The sequence below is a fragment of the Zootoca vivipara genome, chromosome 1 (assembly GCF_963506605.1).
Source record: "Zootoca vivipara chromosome 1, rZooViv1.1, whole genome shotgun sequence".
Lineage (NCBI taxonomy): Eukaryota > Metazoa > Chordata > Lepidosauria > Squamata > Lacertidae > Zootoca > Zootoca vivipara.
Genome location: NC_083276.1, coordinates 73,952,402 through 73,977,799, shown reverse-complemented (window position 1 = coordinate 73,977,799; position 25,398 = coordinate 73,952,402). Strand labels below are relative to the sequence as shown.

Here is a 25,398-nt window from a genome sequence, read left to right as displayed (position 1 = left end):
GGAGGAGTGACATGTAGAAATGCATTCAACAAATCAATAACTTTTGGGGTGTCATGGCGGTTGCTTGACTGCCATGAGGCATTTTGCAACCAACCCTCCAACTGACTTAAGTGGCTCTCTCTGCTCTCCTGTGTAACCCCTTCTGGTGTTCCTTTGGCTCCAAATTTGCCAGGCCGTGGACTTTGGCCCTCCTTCCATCCCTTCAAATATGCTGCTTGTAGATACTTGCTGAAGCAGTGTTGCAACTGCCCAATCTCCCAGCCCTGCTATTTGCTCTAAGGATCCTAACATAGACAAAACATAGATAAGACTGAGAGAGAGAGAGAGAGAGAGAGAGAGAATATGAGTTATCCATACATGTAGGAACAGGGGCTGCTGATGCAACATTTGTGAGGTTCAGCTTGATTAAAGGACAAAGACTCTTCTTCAAACGGCTATCATTCTTTCTTCCCCTTTGCGGCCTGCATCTTAGGGTGGGTGGGGAAATTTGTTCCTCTTTTTTTTTTGTTGCTGTTCTTTCTGAGTGAAAAACAAACTCGCACCTTCAGCCTTACATGATATCCGGTGCTGCTGGCTTTAGAGTCAATACAGGAAGAGTGGGGAGAGCTCAACCGCTTGCTCCGTGTTCTTACAAAACCATCTACAGAGCCAGTTGACTCAATCACACTCTTCGCAAGCAAAGAAAATGGCAGATGCGGAATGTCTGAGGGACGTCGAGTGCGAGATTGAGGTAGAAGAAGGGGCCGAAGGCGAGGCACAAAGGTAAGGAAGGGCCTTGATGCATGTCTCGGCTTCAACAGGACTCATTTCGGCTTCTCGTTCTCCTCATGTCTTGTGACAGTTTCAAGATTAGCAAAGTGAAAAAAGAAAGATAGGAAAGGGGAGGGGCTTATCTAAAAAGAAATCCGTCGGTGGGAGATCTGTAGACCAGGTTTGGTGACTACTTTGGGGGAACTTATTCATGCTTCACACAGTTGAGTTTCTGAGTCATTGCTGTTCATGCAAAAAATAATAATAATGTTTTAGCGTAGAAGTGGTGAGAAGTGTGAGCTGGGATGCTCTTGTTGATGTACAGCTTCACCATGTGAATGTGCTTGGGTGTGGTAGGATGATTAAGTGCTTTGGACGCACATAAGGTGCTATGTAAATGCTGAGTATTAGGGCTAAGATTGATGTGCTGAGAGTAGATATTAAATCTTGACCTGCCTCAGCCATGTGAAAAGGTGGGAAGTCTAGCTTAAGGAGCAAAATGGGACAAGTGGGCGAGGAGTGCAGAACCCTCCCCTCATCCATGGCTTACCTCATCATAATCTATAGCAGCACCTCAAGGCATTTTGTTGCCTTAAGCATAGCCCCAATGGAAATCACCCTCTGCTGCCAAGGCCAACCATTTGAAGGTTTTGTTGCGCCATTCAGGCACCAAATGCCTACTCCCCCCCCCAAGCAGTCCACTTCACCCCACAGCATGGCAGGACCCACCCCAAAAATCTGTTCCCCTTTGATGCTGCATCCCTCTGCCTCAAGCAGGACTCTTAATACTGGGAAGCATGAAATACTTGTGGGAAAGTAGTGGGGGACAGGGGGGGGGAGCTGCAGAAACGCTAAGTTGTTGGAAGGGGAAGGGTTCTGCACTCCACAGCCAAGCACTGATGGAGCTGCTGCCATCAGGTCTAGTTTGGCCCTAATAACAATGGGGATCAGAAGATGGAAATCTGTGCATGTCAGAGCACATCTCAAGTGCCAAAGTGATGTGGCCATGCATCTCCACTCTTCCAAATGTTTCATAGATGTCCCTGACAAAAAACAGTATTGTTCAGCATTAAGTATTAACCTGAATAAAAAAAAGGTTGTATCTTCTCAGCATCAAAAAAAGGGAGCCATGTGGTGGCGGCAGGGTGGTGGAGGAGGTAAATAGCACACAGGTAAGGGGAGCAGATCAGGATTGGGACTGTGGCATGCAGAGGGGGATTTTTATTTTACAATTTCCCCTTGCACTGTGGTCTTGATGAAAGCCGCTCCTCTCCTTCAACACTGCAAGCCAGAATTCGCCCCGGAAGCAATGCTGCTGTTTGCGCCAACAGCATTGAGGGATAAAAAGGCTGTGCTTGATTCATGTTTTGCAAGGGCTAGGGGAAATGGCTTATTTCCCTTCATCATAAAAGTGAAAATCACTGCATATCAATGGAAGTCTGTTCACATGATCTGTGGGCATGCAGCCAGTTTATTCTTTAACCATGTTGGCACATCTTTCAGTTTTGATTTGGGATTGCTTTTGGTGACATGCTAATGTCATAGGCACAGACCTATGGCTCACATGTAAGGTGATATTTTTGGACAGACAGTGGAGACAGCCCTGTGCCCACAGCTGCTTTAACCTTGCTATAAAATTTTGCATGAAGGTAGACCTCTTAGAAAATTTGGAATAAGGGACAAAAATCAGCACAGAATTGTAAGCACACTCCTATAAGCCTCAGGGCAAATATTGGAAAATGCTCTTCCCCTTTGATTGATGTTTTAAATTGATGGATTTGAGTGAACAAAATAGTGGTTGAGGTCTGTTAAAGATGAATGGGTCCATGTGATCTTGAGAACATTTGCCAAAATGAAAAGTGACAACCATAATCTATTTTAAAGGTGGTGAGTAGCTCAAGGAATGAGTTATTTTAACTGCCTCTGACTTCTGCTTCTTATGTTGCATTTCGCCTCTGCATCCATGCCCACCCCTTGCATTTTGAAAATGTGATGTAGGGAATCGGTCACAGAGCCTCATTTTTGCAATCCACTTAGGAATTATCCCTGAGGAAGTCTTTGCAGGACTCAGACATGCACCTAGCCACTCCCTTGATTGCAAAGACTCAAGGCTCTTTTCTAGTCACTCACTTCCCTTCTGCACAAAATGCCAAGAAAGGATATGCAAGGATAAAAATGGCTCTTCGTTATAACCTCCTCCTCCTCCTTCTCTTTCTTGAAACTGATTCTGTGAGCAGCATATTTCCTCTTAGGGTAACCACAAGGCTTGCTTAGTGCAGTTCCTCTTTCCCCTTGAATTGTTGCTATAAAGTTTTGTTGAAGCAAATAACAATGCTCCTCAGCATACCGGTACTTGCATTTTGTCACAGGCAGCTTTACAGGAGTGTTTTTGGTTAGCCGTTTAGTTGTGTCCGACTCTTCGTGACCGTATGGACCAGAGCACGCCAGGCACTCCTGTCTTCCACTGCCTCCCACAGCTTGGTCAAACTCATGTTCGTGGCTTCAAGAACACTGTCCAACCATTCCGTCCTCTGTCGTCCCCTTCTCCTTGTGCCCTCAATCTTTCCCAACATCAGGGTCTTTTCCAGGGAGTCTTCTCTTCTCATGAGGTGGCCAAAGTATTGGAGCCTCAGCTTCAGGATCTGTCCTTCCAGTGAGCACTCAGGGCTGATTTCCTTAAGAATGGATAGGTTTGATCTTCTTGCAGTCCATGGGACTCTCAAGAGTCTCCTCCAGCACCATAATTCAAAAGCATCAATTCTTCGGCGATCAGCCTTCTTTATGGTCCAGCTCTCACTTCCATACATCACTACTGGGAAAACCATAGCTTTAACTATACGGACCTTTGTCGGCAAGGTGATGTCTCTGCTTCTTAAGATGCTTTTCTAGGTTTGTCATTGCTTTTCTCCTAAGAAGCAGGCGTCTTTTAATTTCGTGATTGCTGTCACCATCTGCAGTGATCATGGAACCCAAGAAAGTAAAATCTCTCACTGCCTCCATTTCTTCCCCTTCTATTTGCCAGGAGGTGATGGGACCAGTGGCCATGATCTTGGTTTTTTACAGGAGTAGGCAAGGATAATTTATGGAAACTCATGTGTTATATCCCTACCTCCTTCTCCCCTGGTACTATATGGGGTCATTCGTGCATGTTGATATCTCACCATGAAAAACACCAAAAACCCTTCACATTTCTCTCAGAATTTGCCTTTCCATTAGTTCCTTGATATTGCCAATTAAAAACTTTTGGGTGATGCTGCAGGAGCTCATATGATGCTGGCTACAAATGGAGTATTCAATCTGATTTGTTTTCCGGGGGAATATACGATGGTTGCGTCACACAATTTTATGCCATGCTTTCCTGTGCATTTTCCCGTGCATTTGGCCAACACAAAACACTGCAACGAAGGTGCCAGCTAGACCTCTCCAGGGATAGCATTCTATAAGCAGGGCACCACCAACCAAAAAGCCCTCACTGAAGTCACCCAGAAAAGGAGCTCTGACAAAGATCTTAAAGCCCAGCCGCATTTGTAAGGTAGACGGTCCTTTGGACAACACACTCCTAAGCGACAAAGGACTACAAAGCTTAAATTCAGCACTCTGGATTCTTCCTGAAACCAGTGGCAAGATGCATTTCCTGCAGCTGGTACCAACCTATAGCCAGCCACTTCATTTTTCACCCACTAAAGCTGGTACAATAAGAGAACATGCACATTGGGTTGACGTAAGTACAGGCCAAAATCTTACAAGGCAGGCTAGCACCTCTCTTGTTGTGAAGCTGGGAGGTACATCACTAGAAAATAGCTTCTTACAGACACAATCAACTATCCTTGCACAACCTTCAAGGTTGCCTTCCTACTCAGGCTTCTCGTTTCCAATGCGCTACAAAGCTTGGAGGCTGCCCATGTATGGTCATCGATTAAGGCAAGCTTTGCTGTGCCAGCAGGCTCCATCCCTTCCTTTGCCACGTTCATCCTCAGCTGTCCTGAATTCTCTAGATCCCTTAGAGGAGACTTGGAGAGTCCTAAGTAAGATTACAGCAATTGCTAAGAATATCCAGCACTGGAAGGAGATTGTCTGGGAAAGCTGATATCTAGTGAGGTATCTCTGGACCCCTGGAGCTGCATTCCAGAGGGTGGGGCAGAAGAGTTGCAGCTCTATGTATAACTCAAGCGTGCATGGCTGTACTAAAAACCTGGTGAAAATTCGGTGAAAAATGAGGTGCACTTGAGAGAACAAAAGGAAAAGCTGAAATACAGCTTGACTGTTGCAGTGAGACGCAAATTATGATGACAGCTTACAAGGAAACCAGTTATCAGTCCATTTAAAGAATGCAGTTTCCCACTCTTTATTTGCTTTAGATTCTCCCTTCATTTTTACTTTGTGCAGTCAAAATTCCAGTCATGTCTCGGTTAACAATTAGCATGATAGTGATTTTATAAGTGCGCGACAAGGGGATGTGGGCGCTCCTGAGAATCAGTGTAACACTCTCTGTAAAAACTATTTAGTTACAGTCACAAAAACTTTTGATCACTTTGATCAATCTTCCGGAGCTTTCCCCTGAAAGCAAAGAGAAAAGAATTCTCATTATCAAGCTTCTGAAAAACGTCTGACTTATGTAGTTCAGGTCCTTTGAGAAACACACTGAGATAAGTGTTGCTTTGTTAAGCCTGAAGTATTTCCAGAAAATTGCAACAGCACTAGACTAACAAAGGCAGGGAGATAGTAGCAACTAATGAGAATGTGAATTTAGATTCATTTCTCTTGCTTCGTTCAGACTCTGATGTGAAAGATACCTACCAAATCCAAACCTTCGTTGTTGTTGCTTTAGCAAAGGCCATCATAACTCATACAACAGTACAACGAAGTAGTGGGACACAGCTCAAAGCATCATAAAATATAGACTAATAGCATAACCCACTGTGCTATTCAATATATGTCCAATATTTTTTGCAATTAAAAAGAAAAATACTCATTACTAAAAGAAATCTGGAACAGGATTCTACTGATTTAGGATACAATACAACATTTTAAACAATAGACTTGATAGTCCCCGACAATCTGGCATTCTTCGTCCTCCTTAATAAGCAAACCTAGCAGAAACATAAGTCTCAGTGGACTTATTTTTGAGTAAACATGCATAGGCTGGTGCTGCATGTAATTTTGCATGACCTGCAGATCTTCAAGAGAGTTTCAGATGGAGATATGCAGAACATGCATATAAATCACACAGATAACCTCTTCAGTGTTGAAATGAACCATGCATGAGTATTTGTCCAAGCAATGCACTGGGTGGATTGCTTCCCAGATGAAGGTTATGAAGACAACTGAAGTTCAGGAGAAACAGTATTCTTCCATAGCTTCAGGAAAGGAGTGTGTTTTCATGAGACCTTTGTTGAAATAATCATACAATTGAAATAGAGGAGATCGAGAGGAGATATGATAGCCATCTTCAGATATCTAAAGGACCATTACATGGAAGATGGAGCAAACTTGTTTTCTCCTGCTCTGAAGGGTAGGACCCGTACCAATGGATTCCAGTTACAAGAAAGGAGATTCCAACTAAACATCAGGAAGAACTTTCTGATGGCAAGAGCTGTTTGGCAGTGCAATGGACTCTCTTGAAAGGTTGTGGACTCTCCTTCCTTAGAGGTTTTCAAACAGAGGTTGGATGGCCATCTGTCGTGGATGCTTTAGTTGAGATTTCTGCATTGTAGGGAGTTGAACTAGGTGACCCTTGGGGTCCCATTCCAACTCTACAATTCTTTGAAATGAAGTGGTGGTCATAAAAACACATACCTGATCAAGGAAATGACAGACACAAGTATATCAAGGGACCATGGCACCTAAGTTACACCAACATATCTAGAGGCAAATGGGAGAGATACCACTGGAGAGTGAGAGAGCAAAAAGAAAAGAAAAATTCATTGAGTATAATCGCAAGAAAACCTGCAGAAGAACACAGGAACATCAACACTGAACTCATTACTATTATCATTATCATTTATATGGTTTCACTGATGTACATGGAGCTTACAATCTAAATTCAAAAAAGGAGAATCCACCAAGGGAGTGGAAGGAAGAAGAGGCAGGGCATGCAGGAAGAGGATATGAGATTGTTTCAAACCACGATCTTGTCTAAAACAACTGCAAGCACTTTCCTGTATGATGTGAATGCAGAATAGTTTTGTTCAGCATATCATTTGAGTGATCTAAATTAGGTACCGATTCCCTGTTCTTCAAAGCAAAAAACATTTTCACTAAGTGGCTTACATTATCACACTGCTACAATACAATTCAAAAGCAATTTTAAAACAGGGCTACATTAAGACAAAACAGTCAAGTAGGTAGGTCTTCTGAGCACACTTGAAAGCCATGAGGAAGGGGGCTTGGCTAAAGTCCCTGGGCAGTGAGTTGTGCAGTGTCAGGGCCACCACTGAGAAGGCCCTGCTTCTGGACTCTGATAATTGCTGGCAGCGTAAGCCTCACCTCTCCCATATGTTTGTGGCCATATATGAAACAACCCAATGCTGAATGGTTCAGGTAAAATCCTAGCCACTTTCTAAACAGGAAATGACTGCTTAGTATTGAGTAGTAGAATTCTAACTGCTGGGGAACTATAGCAGGAAAGTGGTTGCAGTTTCTGCTGTGAGTACTCATATATTTGCATATTCATGTTTACCCATGGTTTGACTTAGCACAAGGGTGGGGAATCTTTGGCTCTCAAAATGTAGCCCGACTCCAACTTCCACCATCCCCAGCCAGCATGGCCAATGGTCAGGGCTGATGGGAGTTGTTCAGCAACATCTGGAGGCCAAATGTTCTCCACTCATGGCTTAGTGTTAGAGGCAAACCAGGCTGCTGTGTTTTCTTGCAGTAGCACAAGGGGGTGCAGATCATGAACATGCACACTGTAGAACAGAACTCTTTTCTGGAACAGATTGTTCCTGCTTTGATTAAACTAGACAGTCATAGCAACTACTTTCTTTAAAAAAAAACAAAAACTAGTGTGTTGGCTTTAGGAAAGTTAATAAAACAGCACAGGAGATCAGCCATATGCAGTCATATTGTGGATGTGTTTTTAAACACTCTTCCCTGTGAGAAAGCTCCATTGCACTCAGTGGAACAAACTTCTCAATTATGCATAGGATTTCGCTAGCTCTTGCACCCCAGTCTGATTTCATGTTTTGCTTCTCGGCATACATCAAATCGCCATGTGCACAACCATACAGGCTATGGTTATGCCAAAATATGTGTTTTAGAGGAATCTGCGCCATGGCTATAAATCTTTGAGACTGTTCTGTTTCACACATGGGGGGAAAAAACCATTCATTCTGCCTGAGGGACATGCACATTTTAAGCAGTCAGAAATCATACGTATTTTCTTGCTTGCCCTCAAGGGGGCAGGCTCTGCTTTGCCATTTTCTACCTCTTCACAAGCCTGCTAAAATGTTTTATTTTCTGGAGACAGTTTAGATAGGGTTGCCATATTTTAAACAGTGAAAATCTGGATTGAAAAGTTGTTGAGCTATGCCGGTTTTGAGCTATTTTTATGGGAAAGTGGCAAAAACGGCACTGCTGCAGTGGGCTGCCATACGTCTAAATTTTCCCTGATTTCCACCTGGACACTGCTGCTGACTGCAGTATTCTGGATATGTCCAGGAAAATCTGGATGTATGGCAACCCTAGAGAGCTGCTCATAGAATGGCAAGAGAACATTAAGTCCATAGAATATGAAGGCTCCTTGAATGAATGATTTATTTCAGCTTTAAGCTCATATAGGTACACATAAAAATAGACACAGCAAGACATATTTGCTTTACAATTAATAAAATAAATATAGAACTAAAAATATAATAATTACAGATAATATAAAATTAGGGAAAACGATATGGTAAGAGCTTTCAGGATTCATGTAACAATCCATTTCGCCTCTTATAGGACAGAACAGAAGTTAAGAATCTTGCCACTTGCAAGGTTACAAACGAATCAGTATCTTGCAATAATAGGGCGAGATGAGTCTCTACTGGAAGTCCAGAGAATTTTTGGACTAATGGACTCAATAGGTTTTTCCGGACAGCACTATACAGAGGGCATGTAAACACTATGTGCTGAAGGGATTCCGTCGACTGGTTTTCACAGGAACATAAAACCGAGACTCGGCCCTTAGAGAATCTGTGAAGAAGGACGTTGGATGGCTGGCAATAGAGAGGGATGATAAATAAGCTGGAACATCATGTGTGGGAGTAACGCCCATATGCCAAGGCGAACATACCCCCCCCCCCAACATAAGATTATGTTGCAACTCTGTCTCATCCAATCTCTGACTGATAAGTTTTTTAGCTGTGGTAAGATCAAAATTTAAAGCTTCTAGGGGGGAGATTCCAAAAAGCAAAAGTTTGGCATGGATCTTGCTGGCCCAGGGACTGGTGAATTCGTCACACCATAAACATTGGGCTAGATAATAATCAGGTAATCTGTGCCAGAGTGTTAGCCAGTAGTTGAAAACCCGTTTCCACAGAAGTGTCTCTAGCGAGGGGATCTTCAGTTCCAGACGTATAGCCGCATTGCTCACACATGAGGGAAGTTTCAACAGGCGGCGTAAAAATTGATTTTGGAGGGTCTCAAGAGGGAAAAAATTTGCCAAGGCAGCCCAAAGTGGTGCAGCATAAGCGAGTATGCAAGCTATTCTTGCATTAAACACCTTCAACCCTGAAGGCATATGCAGAGCCCCATCTGTGAAATAAAACTGGAGAAGTGCGTGGGACACAGTTTTAGCCTTATTGAGGAGATATTGAATTTGTGCTTTCCATCTCAAGTTTTGTTGAAAAAATATACCTAAATATTGGAATTTGGAAACTTCTTCCACTATTGCTCCATCGAGCTTCCACTTGTATTGTTTTCGGCTTCTGAAGAAAATCATTATTTTGGATTTAGAGTGGTTGGTGGTTAACTGATTGGTTTGACAATAGGAAACAAATATCTTCTTTGCTCTATTTAGGCCAACTCGAGAATAGGAAAGAATTACTGCGTCGTCTGCATACAGAAGCAGTGGGTAGCGATAATCCGCAAGGCGGGGGGGCGTGAATATTGACGAGCGACTCGATTAGGGGTTTTCTTATATCACTTATATACAAATTAAAGAGATAGGGAGCTAGTATACAGCCTTGGCGGACTCCCTTATTTATAGGCACCGAATTCGTGAGTTCACCTGCTGGAGTTAGTCTCACTCTGGCAACTGATTCCTCATGCAATTGAATCATAAGCTATAGCAGTCTTCTGTCAATGCCCCAGGTAGCGAGTTTTACCCATAAGGTGATTCTGGGGATGTTGTCAAAAGCTGCCCTCAAGTCGATAAAGGCAGCACATAGATGGCCCCGACTAGGGGTAGAGTATTTCAGTGCAAGATGGTAAAGAATTATAGCTCCGTTGTGGAGCGATTGGGTCTAAAACCTGCTTGTTCATGACCAATTAAGTTGGACTCTTCCGACCACTGGGTCAATTTGGACAGCAGAAAGCGGGCATAGATTTTCCCTAGGATTGAAAGTAGACTGATGTTACGATAGTTCCCGGAGTTAGCGGTGGATCCTTTTTTGTGAATTGGGATAATAATAGCCTCCTTCCACGACTTGGAATGAGACCTGTGGCGTTTATAGCATCAAAAACTTTGGCCAGAATTCCAGCCCACCACTCAGGACGTGACTTAATGGCCTCCGCTGGGACCAAATTGGGACCAAATCCTTCCAGTAGCACCTTAGAGACCAACTAAGTTTGGTATTGGTATGAGCACACTTCTTCAGATACGAGGGTGGCGCTGTGGTCTAAACCACAGAGCCTAGGGCTTGCCAATCGGAAGGTCGGCAGTTTGAATCCCCGTGACGGGGTGAGCTCCTGTTGCTCAGTCCCAGCTCCTGCCAACCTAGCCAAACGGCCTCGGTCCAGTATACCTGAAGGAGCGTCTCCTCCCCCATCATTCTGCCCGGACACTGAGGTCCAGTGCCGAGGGCCTTCTGGCGGTTCCCTCGCTACGAGAAGCCAAGTCACAGGGAACCAGGCGGAGGGTCTTCTCGGCAGTGGCACCCACCCTGTGGAATGCCCTCCCACCAGAGGTCAAAGAGAACAACAACTACCAGACCTTTAGAAGGCATCTCAAGGCAGCCCTGTTTAGGGAAGCTTTTAATGTTTGATGGATTTCTGTATTTTAATATTTTGTTGGAAGCCGCCCAGAGTGGCTGGGGGAACCCGGCCAGATGGGCGGGGTATACATAAATTATTATTATTATTATTATTATTATTATTATTATTATTATTATTACCATTATTATTTCAGTTTGAAAGCACCTCAAAGTCCAAGTAGATAAATAGGTACTGTTTCCGTGCACTGCTCTGGTTCACCAGAAGTGGCTTAGTCATGCTGGCCACATGACCCGGAAGCTGTCTGTGGACAAATGCTGGCTCCCTCCGCCTATAGAGCAAGATGTGCACCGCAACTCCAGAGTTGTCCGCGACTGGACCTAATGGTCAGGGGTACCTTTACCTTTAAGGTGCTACTGGAAAGATTTTCTAAAATTTTGTTTAGAAGTTTTGAGACTGATGTTTCATATATTCAGCAAAATCCATTCAATGTTGGGGAAAACAACTAGAAGCTGAAGGCCGGCTTCCCCATTCCCAGCTCACTGCCTTCACCATAAGGCTAGGATTGTTCCCTCTGATATGCCATTCTCAGCGCCGAAGGGAAGGGGTTAACCCCATTCTTGCTTCAGATTGGAGTATATTTTCTTTGTCAATGTATCCATCTTAATGCACACCAGATGTGCAAGGCAGTTCCTTGAGCATCTTAATCCTGGGCTTCAGTAGTCGGAGTTGTCTTTCTCACAACGGGTAGGGCTGCTGGGGGCTCTCTGGAGATTTGATGCAATTAAAAGCGGGGGGGGGAGTCATGATGAGCAAAAGTCCCGTCCCCCACCTGGCCCCCTCTTCCCACACAGGAAAAAGCTGCCCCCAGCTACTAAAAGGAAAGTATCAATAAACAAACGAAAAGTCAAATCTGTTTTGTCATCTATTGACTGCATTAGGCAGCGACAAGAACCTGCCTTCACCATGCCATAATTTCTCATTTTAAAAGTAGCCACATCAGGGCCAAGAGGCATTAATTGCACCTAATCAGCACAAGGGGCATTTCATCATCATGTCAGATTGTGAAGACTGAGCATGCAGAGATCTATGGCAAGGCTGTGGTGCTATCACTCTTCATTAATTGCATCACAAATAATATTCAAGAGATGGCCGGTGCAAATTGCATAACCGCACTCCACACGGCAGAACCCATAATAGCGACAATTGCACTATCTGGAGAGCAGGCTGCATTTTCCCAGCGTTGAGATCTTGAAAATAAGTTATCTTTGTAATAGAAGCACAACCTTGAGGGGAGACGTGAGGACACAGCAAAATGAGAAACAAAATGTGCATTTCTTGCACAATAAACAGAGAGTGCTGTGGATTTGTGGTTGCTGCTAATTCTTTTTTACTCTTCTTTGGATGAATGAAGGCAAAATGCTTTAGGCACTTCAGTAGGGATTCGTGAGGAGCAGCTGCCTTATTTCTGAAGTATTTGCACACATTTTACATAAAGTTGTATTTTATACGGCTGTCGCTGTCCCCTACACACACGCACTTCAGAATCAAGGAAGTTATATGAGGATAGCCCAGTGGTGCACCTCAGTTCTTGCATCTTTAAAACATAAGTCTGGTTCATTGTGCATCTGTGTTTATGCCCATTTGTGCAAGCAGACACATGAACAGATCACAGGTTTGCCTTGGGTTTGCACCCCTCAGTATCACAGAAGCCATGTGCAATGGTGCATGTATCTCCTGCATGCGCAGCCTTTTAAAGGAAGGGTGGGCCAAGGGTAGATATCACATGTGATGTCCTGCACTCAGGGTGTGGCTCTGTGCTAGGGAGGAAGTGGGTGGGCCCCCATCCCTCAACTTTCTGGTAGTTAGAAGGACAAAGATCAGAGTGGTGTGAGCTAGAAGTTAGAAGGAGGCTGCTGGCTGGGCAGCTGAGAGACAGAGCCATGCCTGATTGCTGCTGGAATCCAAGGCTGTGGCTAGGGAAGAAGCAAGAACCTTCTTGGCCGGATGTTAATAATGTGAGCCTGTCCAACTTAGGCTCAGGTTGTGTGTGTGTGTGTGTGTGTGTGTGTGTGTGTGTGTGTGTGTGTGTAAATAAACCATATATCCTAAAGACACCACAATCTCTGCTGCCCCTCATTCCAGTGAAACTAAAACCTGGGTAAACACCAGTAACTCCTAGAATCTTGCACCGCTCAGAGATTGGGGTGGCATTTAACAGTAAAGGGGGGGCAGAATCTGTCAGCAGTTGATCACTGCAGCATCCAGAGAATTGATGGGACACTTGGCAATTTTCCAGTGCAGCATCCCAGATTCCAGTTTCCCAATGAACACTTTTATTGTTGTTGTTGTTGTTAGTAGTAGCTTAGGGTTTTATTGATCAGAAAGCATGAAACAAAAGTCCCTACAAATAACAACAGTAATTGCCTTATCCACCTTCTCACTTTTATTTTGGTTCATCTCATGTAAAAATGAAAGAAAGAAAGAAAGAAAGAAAGAAAGAAAGAAAGAAAGAAAGAAAGAAAGAAAGAAAGAAAGAAAAATTGTTCTGAGAAAATTAGCATGTCCACTGTCCACTTTCACAACATATGATCACTGTCACCAGATTCCATCACTTTGGTCCTGCCATGGGGGGGAAACATCTCTTAGGGCAGGGGTCCAAAACTGTTCTCAACCCAAGGGTCAAATTTCCCCATGGACAACTTTCCATGGGCTGCATGCCAGTGGTGGGTGGAACCAGAGTCAAAACTGTGTGCAGCAACAGCTGTGACTCTTACTCTCCCTCTTCCCCCAGCCCCCCTGCTAACCTGGGTTAAGCCATGGTTTGGCTTAGCAATATTTCTGAACCCAGACTCACAGTTCATCTGAAGTGAGACAAACCCTGAGGCCAGGCTCAGACATCATGCTACCATAAGTTAAAGTTAAACCATGGCTTAGCCAGGGAGACTAGGAGAAGAGTGAAGCTGCCATGATCTTTGTTCCAACAACCTGCATGTTTGTTCATTTGCATCAAGTCATGGTTTGTGTCAGTATATAGATGCAACAATCTGTGTGTATAAATGCTAATATCACAGAAATTTTCTGTGATCCCTAAGCTTCCAGTATGTTTTTCCGGTCTGTTTCTAAACACCCATATGTGTGATTCATTTTATAACACTCCAGACCAGGCTTCCTCAACCTCAGACCTCCAGATGTTTTTGGCCTACAACTCCCATGAAACCTAGCTAGCAGGACCAGTGGTCAGAGATGATGGGAATTGTAGTCTCAAAACATCTGGAGGGCCGAGGTTGAGGAAGCCTGCTCCAGATCATGTGGAAAATATGTTCTTTCCCCTTTGCATACATGGGATGATGAGGGAGAGAGAGAAATGGTAGCTCTTGTCCCACAGATGGGAATTTTCATTAAAGACAGAGTACAGTATGTGGTGGCTGCTCTGGATCTCTGGAGAAAAATTATAGCTTGTTGGCAAACTCTCCATAGACCTAATTTCTGACTCACTTCCAAAGGGGAATCTTGATTTCAGAAAGCACTATTTGTGGCTGTGCTGTTATATCTGCCATCAAGCGGTTCCTTCTTTTTCTAAAGAAAGAAAGAAAACAGTTTCCTATTTCCCGTATTGTACTCTTGAGGTCTTGTTGACAAGATCACTTAATATGGATTAGATAACCTTTAGCACTTTTCAAGTTCTATGCTGTTCAGCTACAATGGCTGAAACTTGGTAAAAGGGGGTGGATCTTCCCTCTACTTTTTCAGGGCATATGAGTAAAATCATTCTTAAAAACGGATGGATTCCTCTCCTCCCCCCTCTTCTACTTTTTCAGAGCACATTCATGGAATTACCGGTATTCAGTAACAAGGTATTCCACTCCTTCCTTGGAACATTTTAGAAAAGACACATGGAAAGAGTAGGCAGTCTGTCCCGTCTCACACCTGAATCACCCACAAGGAATTAACAAGGATGGATTAGGACAGGGGTAGGCAATCCAAGGCCCATGGGCCACAAGCGGTGCACGGGAGTTGTTTAACTATCCCACGAGCTGTCCCCGAACCGAGCCGAGTCCCCGCGCATTGCACTAAACCGGTGCAGCACGGCACGGGGACTCGCTCCTGCAGTGCCAGAAAGCATGTCTGTGCATGCTGAGACGCCAAAAATCACGTCTGCACATGCTGAGACGCCGAAAACTGTGTCTGTGCATATGCCAACACCGGAAATCGCAGCCGCGCGTGTGATCCGTCCCATGGAGGGATCTCCACTGGAGTAAACCAGCCCAGGCGAGGTAAACTTGCAAACCCCTGGATTAGGACATTAAGGAGGCTTGCAGCAGCTGCTTAAGAATTTACCTTGTGTTACTTGCTGTGCATCTAGCTGTCAACAACGTGATTAAGCTAAGTGTTTGCAGGGGGTTGGACTAGATGATCCTCAGGGTCCCTTCCAACCTTATGATTCTATGCTGCTCCTGTACTTTTGCCCCAATAGCGGTGGAAATTCTTGGGCTGAATGCAAGTTTGGAAGCTCCTGAGGGACACTGCCCTCACTAAAGTTACAGCAACTCCCTGGTAACCTTATGCCACCTTACTCTTACCTAACTTTGAAAAAATTGGGTCTAAAGGAATGACTCATCTACAGGACGATCTTTCGAAACTAAATCAACAGAATGACTTCTGAGGTTCAAGGACAATGTGGCCCTCCAAGTAAATAGAAGGGTTTCCTCACTCCAGCATGATAAAGATCAAACTACAGGTAGGTAGCCGTGTTGGTCTGGTGTAGTCGAAACAAAATAAAAAAATATTTTTTAAACAGAAGTCACCATATCCCCACATATAGTGAGAGGGTGGGGGGCACCACTCAAAAGGGTGGTGGGAAACAGGACTTTTTATGACCACATTTGGTCTTGCAGGAAGAATTTACGACTGTTTAGGACTACAAATTGGTCCCACAGGAAAAGCAATGGGTGAGATGGCTAAAGATAGCTTTATCATGTATAATGAGATAAGAATCCAATGTCTTTGTTTAGACCAGGTTTCTCCTGTGAGCCAATTTGCTTTGCAAACTCTTCATCATATACATGATATTGCTAGCATTACCATTTATCATATAATTAGTGAAAGCATGCTCGGTGCTGCACGGAACATGGAGCCGAACAGAACCCATGCCTCAAAAGTATGCACTCTAAAACAAGATTAGACAAGCATTTTTTTTTCTGCTGGTGGCCACATTTTCTCAGGGGGTCATCGGTCTGGGGGTGCATGTTGGCAGTGGGTGGAGCCTGACCTGATGATAAGCAGTGCCAGAGACAAAAATGCTCAGGATTAATTTATCCAGAGTAAAGGCCACTGCTTCAATTTTCACTGTGATGACCTCACGTTAAAAATCCAAATTCTGCATAGAAGAAAGTCCATTGGTTTTGATAGGGTATATTGACTATACAGAGGATTCTTGTGTTGATTTTTTTAGTACAGTACAAAAGACCATTACAGTCCCTGTTCTGGAAAGCAAGTGATAGCAATTCTTTTCTGATTTGCATATATCATATACACATAACATAGATGGCAGAAGCATACCAATCTTTCAAACTTCCGAAAGGAAAGCTTTTTCTCTCTAAAAACAGAAAAATCAGAAAAACACTATAAACATCTGTTTATTTTTTTTATCAACTAAAATGCTACCCCTTCCAACTGTTCTGAAAATACAGATAAAGAGAGGAAAACACAAAACACTTTCAAACACTTTCAAAAGCAATGTAAAATAAAAAGGAAGAAGCAAACAAGAAGGAACTCTGACCATCCCTGACCATTGACCAGCTTGGCTTAGGTGGGTGGAAGTTGAAGTTCACAACATCTGATGGGTCCACATTGACCACCTCTGATTTAGGGGACCCAAATATAACAGACCTTTATGCCTGCATGAGATAGAAGATCAAACCTATCCATTCTGAAGGAAATCAGCCCTGAGTGCTCACTGGAAGGACAGATCCTGAAGCTGAGGCTCCAACACTTTGGCCACCTCATGAGAAGAGGAGAAGACTCCCTGGAAAAGACCCTGATGTTGGGAAAGATTGAGGGCACAAGGATAAGGGGACAACAGAAGACGAGATGGTTGGACAGTGTTCTCGAAGCTACCAACATGAGTCTGACCAAACTGCGGGAGGCAGTGGAAGACAGGAGTGCCTGGCGTGTTCTGGTCCATGGGGTCACGAAGAGTCGGACACGACTGAACCACTAAACAACAAGAAGATAGAAAATCTTGCAGGGGACACTTAACATTTCAGTTAAATGAAAACAATATATTTCTAGATAAATTAAGTGTTGTGCAGATGGCAAAGCAAGGAGTGTGAATGCATGGACCACACCAAATGGCCCCAACCCTGATTGATGTGTGCTTATCTGAGCTTTTGTACAGACCGTAATAAGTACAGTCTCTTAATTCCCAACCATTGGTCTCATGCTGGCTGGGGCTGATGGCAATTGTGGTCCAAAAACTCCTGCCACATGTTAGCCGCCCCTGATCTTGATGAAAGATGGCAAGGGCAAGAATGAGGAGAAGCCTACAAAGACAGAATATTGAGGCGATGATTACTTGACTGTGAAGCAAAGACAAGGAAATGCTTTTGTTTTTCTTTAAGTGATATGAAAATTGAATATTTTGGAAATTTGAATACCCCCTCCAAATATTAACAGGACAGCTAGGAAAAACCATCAGCGAGGCAATGAGTACTGTAATAAAAACTTTAAACCATAGTGGATAGAGATTATTTTCAGTTCAATGCTGTTTGTGTTATATAAATTGACTATATCACACTCTTCCAAGAGTCCTTCTTTATAGTGTCTTTCCTCCCACCATCTGTCCTTCAAAGTCAACATCTCTCTTGTGAGAATTTTAAACATTTCATAAGGAAGAAAGGGTCTGTCAGAAATTAAATGTAACGTGTTGCTTCATCATGAGTTGGACGAAGTATCGGGAGCTTTATTCCAGAGTTCCAGAGATGGATGTTGGGCTAGGGGTGGGCATGGCAGGCAAAGTTTGATGGAGTAGAGGTTGTGGAAAGAGGAAGGAAATGTCTGAGGGGGTGAGAAATATATGCCTTGAAATCCTAATTCTCCACCTCTCATGCCTCTCTCTCAGTTCTATAGGAGAGCTGAGGGACAAACGGAATCTCATCTCACAGGCCACACAAAGCTGTTCAGACTTGCTATGAAAATATTTACATTGTGTTTTCCTGACTGCCTGGGCAGTGGCCACAAGTATGCATTTTTCCCTTTACCTCAATTTGTCACAGACCCAAACTAAAGTCACTTGCAGTAATTTAGCCAATGCAAACTCTCAAAGGAGATTCATTTTTTTTAAAAAAAAAAATCTCCACATTAGCAAGCCTCAATGGCACCAAGACTCTTTGATAAACCTCTCCTTATCTTTCCCCCTCACCCTGCTCCTGTTTCTCTTCACATTCTCTGTGCTTTTCCAGAACTAAGGCCTAATGTGGCTGCAGAATGCAAAACTCTTTGTAGGAGGCAAGCATCTGTGCTGGGCACAGGAACACTTTGCTCCCAGCAATAGTCCTGCCTACTGCTCCATATCTGCACCCCAACAATTGCTAATTGATCAATTAAGAAATACTTTTATCCCACTATATCACAAAAATATGAAAATGGTTCCCCAAGTGAAAATTTCAAATCATAAATTTGAAGATGGAAGATCTAGCTCTTATGGAAGATGTTTCTTAAATTGCTTGCATAAGTTTGATGCCATAGAAAAGTTTTCACCAGGCATTCAAAGGTTAAAGCAGAAGTTGCCCACTGGATATCACATTAATAAATACAGAGGCTTTTAAGGGCACATCCATATTTTGTACACATGGGGACTGTTGTGGCATACACGTGAGGATTACATTCACAAAGGCAGTGGCAACAAAAGGCGCTGGAATACTAAGTAGCATTTGGAGGAGGCCATACCCAAATCATTCCAGTAGTTTGTGTCTTTTTATCATCTGGGACTAACATAACACACCTGTGTATACCTGGTCATTGCAAGATGACGCAGGGACTGCAATGGGCTTATTTCATTACCACAGTCAAAGGGGAATTCCTGAACTTTCTGGGCAGGCTCTTCACTCTCTCCTGGACAATCATCGGTTCTTAGCAATTAGAGATCAGCTTCAACCTAATGATCTCTCGGTGGTTTGCAAACATTGCTGTTCTTCCTCCTTCTTAAACATAGAAGCATGCGTGGGCAACCAGTCTTCCATTGTCCAAAGGAGCTGAGTCACTGAGTGCTCCAGGGACAACACTATGCATCCAAGTGTGAAACAAAAATCAGATTCAGGAGGACCCCACAGCTTGAGCTACAAAACCTACCTTTCTATGCTGATACAAACGTATCATATGCGTACTACAGTGTTGAGGTAGGATTCAGCTGCTGGTCTAGTCCACTTTTATACATGGGATGAAGCGGGGAAGGAGGCACCATTTTGCATCAGGCAGAAAACTCCTGCTTGGAGTCTGAAGTGGTACAATTTGTGATACCTGCACATTTAAATTTACTCCTAGATTATGTGTTTGAGGCATATATTGCTGGCACATCTGTCATGCTATACCTCACTCATACCTACTGTCTTCCTCTCCCCTTTGCTATGAACTGAGTAACCGAACTTTATTTTATTAAGCTTTTTCATTGCAAAGGATGATGTCCCTGTGTCTTTTGCGTGGAACACAATAGCTTTGTAGATACAGAGTAATCTGGTAGGATTATTGGGTATCGAGAAATGCATCTCATTGTAATGAGTTGAGATACTTTCCACTTTTGCAATCCTATGGCTATGTGAATTGTGCCCTTGGGTAGTAACAGTTTGTTTGGAACTTGCCCCCAGTACCAAGCTGTTCTGCCTGAGAATTGCAACAGTATTTGCAAACAAGTGCTATTGAAAGAATGAGGATGGGATACCGCTCTTAAAGCTCTAGTTTCATGGGGATTATCATTTAAAGCGCTCAGCCCTTTAACCTAATGCCCTAGTTAAATGAAAGGGATTGTATTTAATGGGATCCTACCCCCCTGACGATAGACACATGTAATTAGCAAATCTTTACAGCACGTCCAATCTTTAGGAAAAGATATAATTCCCAAACCTCAGTTTCTGCAAAACTTCCATAAGGGGCTGTAGATTTCAAAAGCTGAATATTCCAATATAGATGATTTCAGTGGAGAGAAAGAAAGAAAAATTTGTCCACCGTGCCAAAGGCTCTGCTGCTCTAAGTGATACAGATATTTTGAGCTTGTATGGCAGCCTTAGCTGACCTGCAACTGATCTCTTGCAAAGTATGTCTTCATCTTAACTTGATTGCAGAGGGATTCTGCTCTAGCAAGGTGCCATGGGTTTCTTTAGTTTTAAGAAATCTTAATTTACCAATAACAAGATAATCTGGTATACATGTAACACTATTGGTTTGTTTGAGCCAAGAATGGGGAACCTCAGGTCTGAGAGTGGCATGGAGTCACATGTGGCCCTTTAGGCCTTTCTCATTTGGCCCTCAGAACTCTCCTCAGGCCTCATTCCTCATCAGCCCTTCTTGCACCATTCTTCGATGCTTTTGCCTGTATGGAGGGTAGGAGCGCTTGTATAGAAACTAGCCTAATGTACAAAGGTAAAATTCATATTCCTTACTATGGCCACTTTTGCCTCTGGCCACACCCAACATAGTCAAGTGGCCCCTAAAAGGTTGCTTAGGACAGAATGTGGCCCTTGGGCTTAAAAAGTTCCCCCAGCTGTGGTTCAAGACATGAGTCATACAAGAGCTATTTTACAGGTGATCGGAGTTTGGTTTGCTTTCCAGCTGCTCTTGGCTCAAGCCTTTGTAGTTGGATAATCATCTGGTGTCTGTCTGGTGAAGCAAACCAAGGTTAAGAAAGTGGGCTAGCTTTACATTTGACACTAAGTCATACCGTAGTTAAAACAAACCAAGGTTTGTAAGCCAAAAACAAACCATGGGTTCATGTGATTTAGCGGCAGTAAGCAAATCACAGCTAAGGTACTGAGCAGCATTTTTGCACACCACTAAGTCGGTTTATGAAGCCACGCTGCATCTTTGTGTGTGAATCAGGCACGTTTCTTCATCAACAAAATGGCAAGAACCTTTTGAAAACGATGAAAGGAAAGGAAAGTAGAAGGAAGTTTGCACCTATTCATTCCATTATCCTCATTCTTTTCCTTTGTTGTCTACTGCTCCATTGTGGAAGCTGAGATGATAAGCAGGGACTTTCCTTCTTTTGTTGTTCGCAAATCACAGTGTACAGTGGTGGATCCATCTACAGTAGTACCACTTTCATTTTTGCGTCACAAACTGTGCATAGCCTGCAGATATATATTGGTAGAATTATAAACAGAGAACAGATTAGCAAATTAAATAGAAGAGAAAATGTCCTTGAAAAAGAGTAGATATCAACTGGTATGGAAAACACAGAAAAGTTAAATATTAGCCAGAAGAATGTGATGGCTTCAAAGTGTATCTGAAAAGGACCACCATATAGGTTGAGGAAATACCTAGCACTTCTTGGGATTCCTAAAGGAGGTGAATGGACTAATATTTAGGATTTCCCATGCAGTATCTGTTCTTGCCATGAACTCTTTCCCTATTTTCATGTTCCGTGACTGGCTGGTTGTCAGTCTCCAAATCAGTGCACTGAAGCCACAGAAATACATAAAAGCGCATTAGTAAAAAATATAATAGTTAAAGGCACATGTCGTTTTTTAGCATTCCTACATATAGAGAGAACAGATATAAACCTCTCCCAAAGAGATTTGGAAGCGAGTCATTTGTTGTTTTCATAAATGATAATAACAATAATATTAATATTTGTATCTTGTCCTTCCTCTCAAAGGAGCCCAGGGCAGCACGGTGGTATACATTCTTGAGTGAATGTGAATTTATGTAAGCCCATTCAACTTTTATAATTCAAGATACTGACTGGAGAGAAAAAGCTATGAAGTCTACCAATCCATACAGAGAGCTCTGCAGAACCTTTTCCCTGCTCTAGAAAGCCATTGCTCAGCCAGATGAAGCTGAAAATCCCCTCTTTTCCCCTGGAGTAATTTGTCAGCTCCATTCATAGCAGGGTTGGGGAATGTGTAGGCCTCCTCCCATCATCCCTGGCATGCTGGCAGAGGGTGATGGGAGCTGGAGTCCAACATCTGGAGGAGCCACACACTCCCCATCACTGCCAAGCTAACCAAATCACCACACATTCACACATGGCACATATACAAGTATTAATTACTTAACAATTACTCTTTCTAGTCCCACACTCACAACACTCATTGAAACGTGGGTGGGTGGGGACACTCGCTATATTAGCCATTTGTTAGGCACTCAATGTCAAAACTCTTTTCCCAGCCCCATGTGGAGGCCATTGCGAATAACACCCTTGCTGCGTTGTTGTCATTTTTATGGCACTATCACCGTGTGTTGCAATTTACTGAGCACAGGAGGAGAGGTCCCCACCCCATGGAGCTTACAATCTAAAAATTAGCATAGGGGAGTGAACAGATGAATGGGAAGGGTAAATGTGTGGAAACTAACTTGCACACGGAAAAAGAATATATGAACAACCCGTTTGCAACAGAACAAAATTTGCTTCCAGCAGAAGCACCCTAAATGTATTTGTTTCCTTTACAGGTGACAGATGCACACACACACACACACACACACACACACACACACCATCCTGCTCTTTGAGAAGGCCCCTAGTCAGAACTGATTTTTGCTAGAACTTTTTCCTCTCTTCTTGCCAAACATGTTTTTGGCTTTCTGATGATTTTGCAACCAGCCCCACATAGCAAAAGGATTGTGTAATTAATGAAGGCTGGTGTGCTTTTCCCTCTCTGGGGCTCTCTCCCTCCCACCCACCCACCACAAAGACTGATTCACTTCCTCCCTCAAAATTTCTCTTACCTTTAAACCCTTCCTCTTTTGCTGCGAGCTGATAACTGGCCCCCTTCTCAGTTTGGCTGTGTTTGCACTGCATGATTTACTGCTTTGGAGTTCATTCTCATTGCACCCCTGTTTTGGAGTAAGTTCATGTGGAGTACACTTAGACAGTGTCATTTCATTGGGTCTACATCAAGTAAACATTAGCTGAATACAAGCCTAAATCTCCCACTGCTTCTTGTCCCAATCCTGAAATCTGTAGCATGGTGCCTGCGTGTGTATCATAGCCCCATCACCCCTAACATGAATTTTTTTATAGCTTTTTCATGGGGTTGTTTAGTTGTGGGTGTTGCCTGATTATTATAAGGTTTTCCTGTCATTTGTTTTGTGAGATGTGTTTTGCCTGTTTGAGGGGCTTCTGTGCATTACTAGTTTGGGACTTTTTTGTGGTGATCATGACAGTTGTTTAGATTACCAAGTAATACATGAGAGAGGACAATGGGATGTTTCAGCAGGAGATGGTAGCTCGATGTAGGAGAAGGATACTATTTTATTTTGTATTATTTAAAAGTATTTCTAAGCAGCTTAATATGTGAAATCTCTAAGCGATACATAAACATGTGAGCAGTAAACTGTATCGTCTTATGGGTCAGGGAAAGCTAATGTGAATACCTGGTGGGATGGAGGATAACAACAGAGAGACGTTCATGACAAAGGTGATGCACAGTAGGGTCCAATTCTTCACCACCACCCTGGGAGAATGCAGTCTTGATTCCCTTCTGCATGTCACAAGATTGTGATGGTAGTCTTCTCTTGGTGGTCAGGAAGCAGGTGAACTTTTTTAAAATAGTCGTCAGACCCAAAGCAGGCAGTTACAGGGGGGGGGAAGGCTATTTAAACATCCCGATCATGCAAACATTGCATTATGCTGGGCGATGTAAAAGGTGACTGATACCAATGTGAAGGGCTTCCTTACAGCCCCAGACCACGATCAGATGGAACAGTTTCTCCTCCCTCACCACCGAGGACACTCCCTGAAGACTCCTCTGCAGAGTATTCATCAATGTTTCTAACATGAAAGTAACACAACACTCTTCCTCATTAGTGCTGTCAAATTTCCAGCTCTGAAGATTTTCTCCCACTCCTTGGCTTCTAAATGCCATGCATTTTGCTCATGTGTACAACACGAGGAAAATGCATGGGTGTGTGGTAGTGGCAGATGATGTGTGCACCAATTATAACCCCATATCACTGGGCAGTTCTAAATTTCCCTTTTAAAAAGCCCTGTTGGGAGGGCCTCACAGTGGTAGGGTTTGTATGGCAGAGGATGAGGATAAATAGGGTCTCTTTGTTCCACCTCCCTCTTTCCTATGTAACAATAGTTTGGGGGAACTGTACCACAGCATAGGAAGTCACAGTGGTACTACTGCAAGAGTAATACTCTTAATCTCTTGTGGCAAATGTAAGCATGCCTTTGGGACCAGAAAGCCATTGTCTAATGGCTATGACATTGAATTATTTGCTGCTCAGGCCAGGGCATCTTTCACCCAGCGTTTGGACTAAAACATCTCCATTTGTTGCAGCATCTACTCACCTAAATGACTGACTCATTCCTCAAAAATTCCAGAATAACTCATCTTTTCTCTCCTTCCATCTGCTTTCACCATTGCCCACCCCTCCCTACTGCCATTCAGACTGATCCTTCTCCTTGATCCTAACTGCCCTATTAGCTTTGGAAACTCATCTGCTAGCATACAAGTGTTCACCTATCTATCATATCATTGCAGATTGAGACTTACATGATGCCTGAGGAATGAGGGTGGGGGCAGAGGAAGGAGAAGTTGTGAGGTGTTGGAGGGGGCAGTCACAGAGAAAGGCATGTGCAGTGCTCATGCAGGGAGCTGATTTTCTTTTATAAACATCCAGTCGCTGCAATCCATGTAAATCAGGGATTTCAACATGCGGTCTTCCCCTGCATCAGCACAGCTAGTGGGGACAATGCTGCTACCCAGATGGGCTGCCTGTGCAATCATTTTGGTACAGGCCACTGAGCTGAGTGGCCTTGTCCTGCCCCATGCTTACCCTGTCCCATATGCTCCCAGCATCCCTCTTGTCACCAAAGCCAGCTTTTCACATTCCTCTCTGCCCCTCCTCAGTTTGCTATGAATTGTGCCGCATACCAGGCTATAATAAGAGCACGGTGACCAAACACTGGACCATTTTTTTTTTCATTTAGCTCCCGTCCCGGCTGGTGACTCTGTGGCCTCAGCCTTTAAATTGCTCACTCCAGATTAACTCATTTAAAGCCTTTGGGAATGCTTTCCTTTAGGGACCAGAGGACTTCAGATATATCTACAAACAAACTTGCTGCCCAAATAACTGTCCTAGCTTCTCTAAAGGATTGTTGGAGTTCAGTTCGATGAGGATGCTGAGAATTTGTTTCAAGATGTCTGGCCTCTCCTCAGAGAACTACGGCTCCAAGGATTCACATGGGGAGAATGGGAAAATGATGGGTAAAGCGTTTTACAGGCTAGAACCACTCATCTCACATGATGGATCCTAAAGTATCTGAACACAGAGGACCTTCGTAACACTTCTTCA

General features: G+C 43.5%; 1 protein-coding gene across 1 annotated transcript in view; it reads left to right on the top strand.

Annotated features, from left to right (window-relative positions):
- Window positions 1–524: 524 nt before the first annotated feature.
- Window positions 525–25,398, top strand: part of LSP1 (lymphocyte specific protein 1) — a 77,053-nt gene continuing 52,179 nt past the window's right edge. Inside the window, exon 1 of the mRNA XM_035121504.2 lies at window positions 525–762. Coding sequence (XP_034977395.1) covers window positions 686–762 — 77 coding nt within the window. The 5' untranslated portion in view covers window positions 525–685. The remainder of the gene's footprint in view (window positions 763–25,398) is intronic.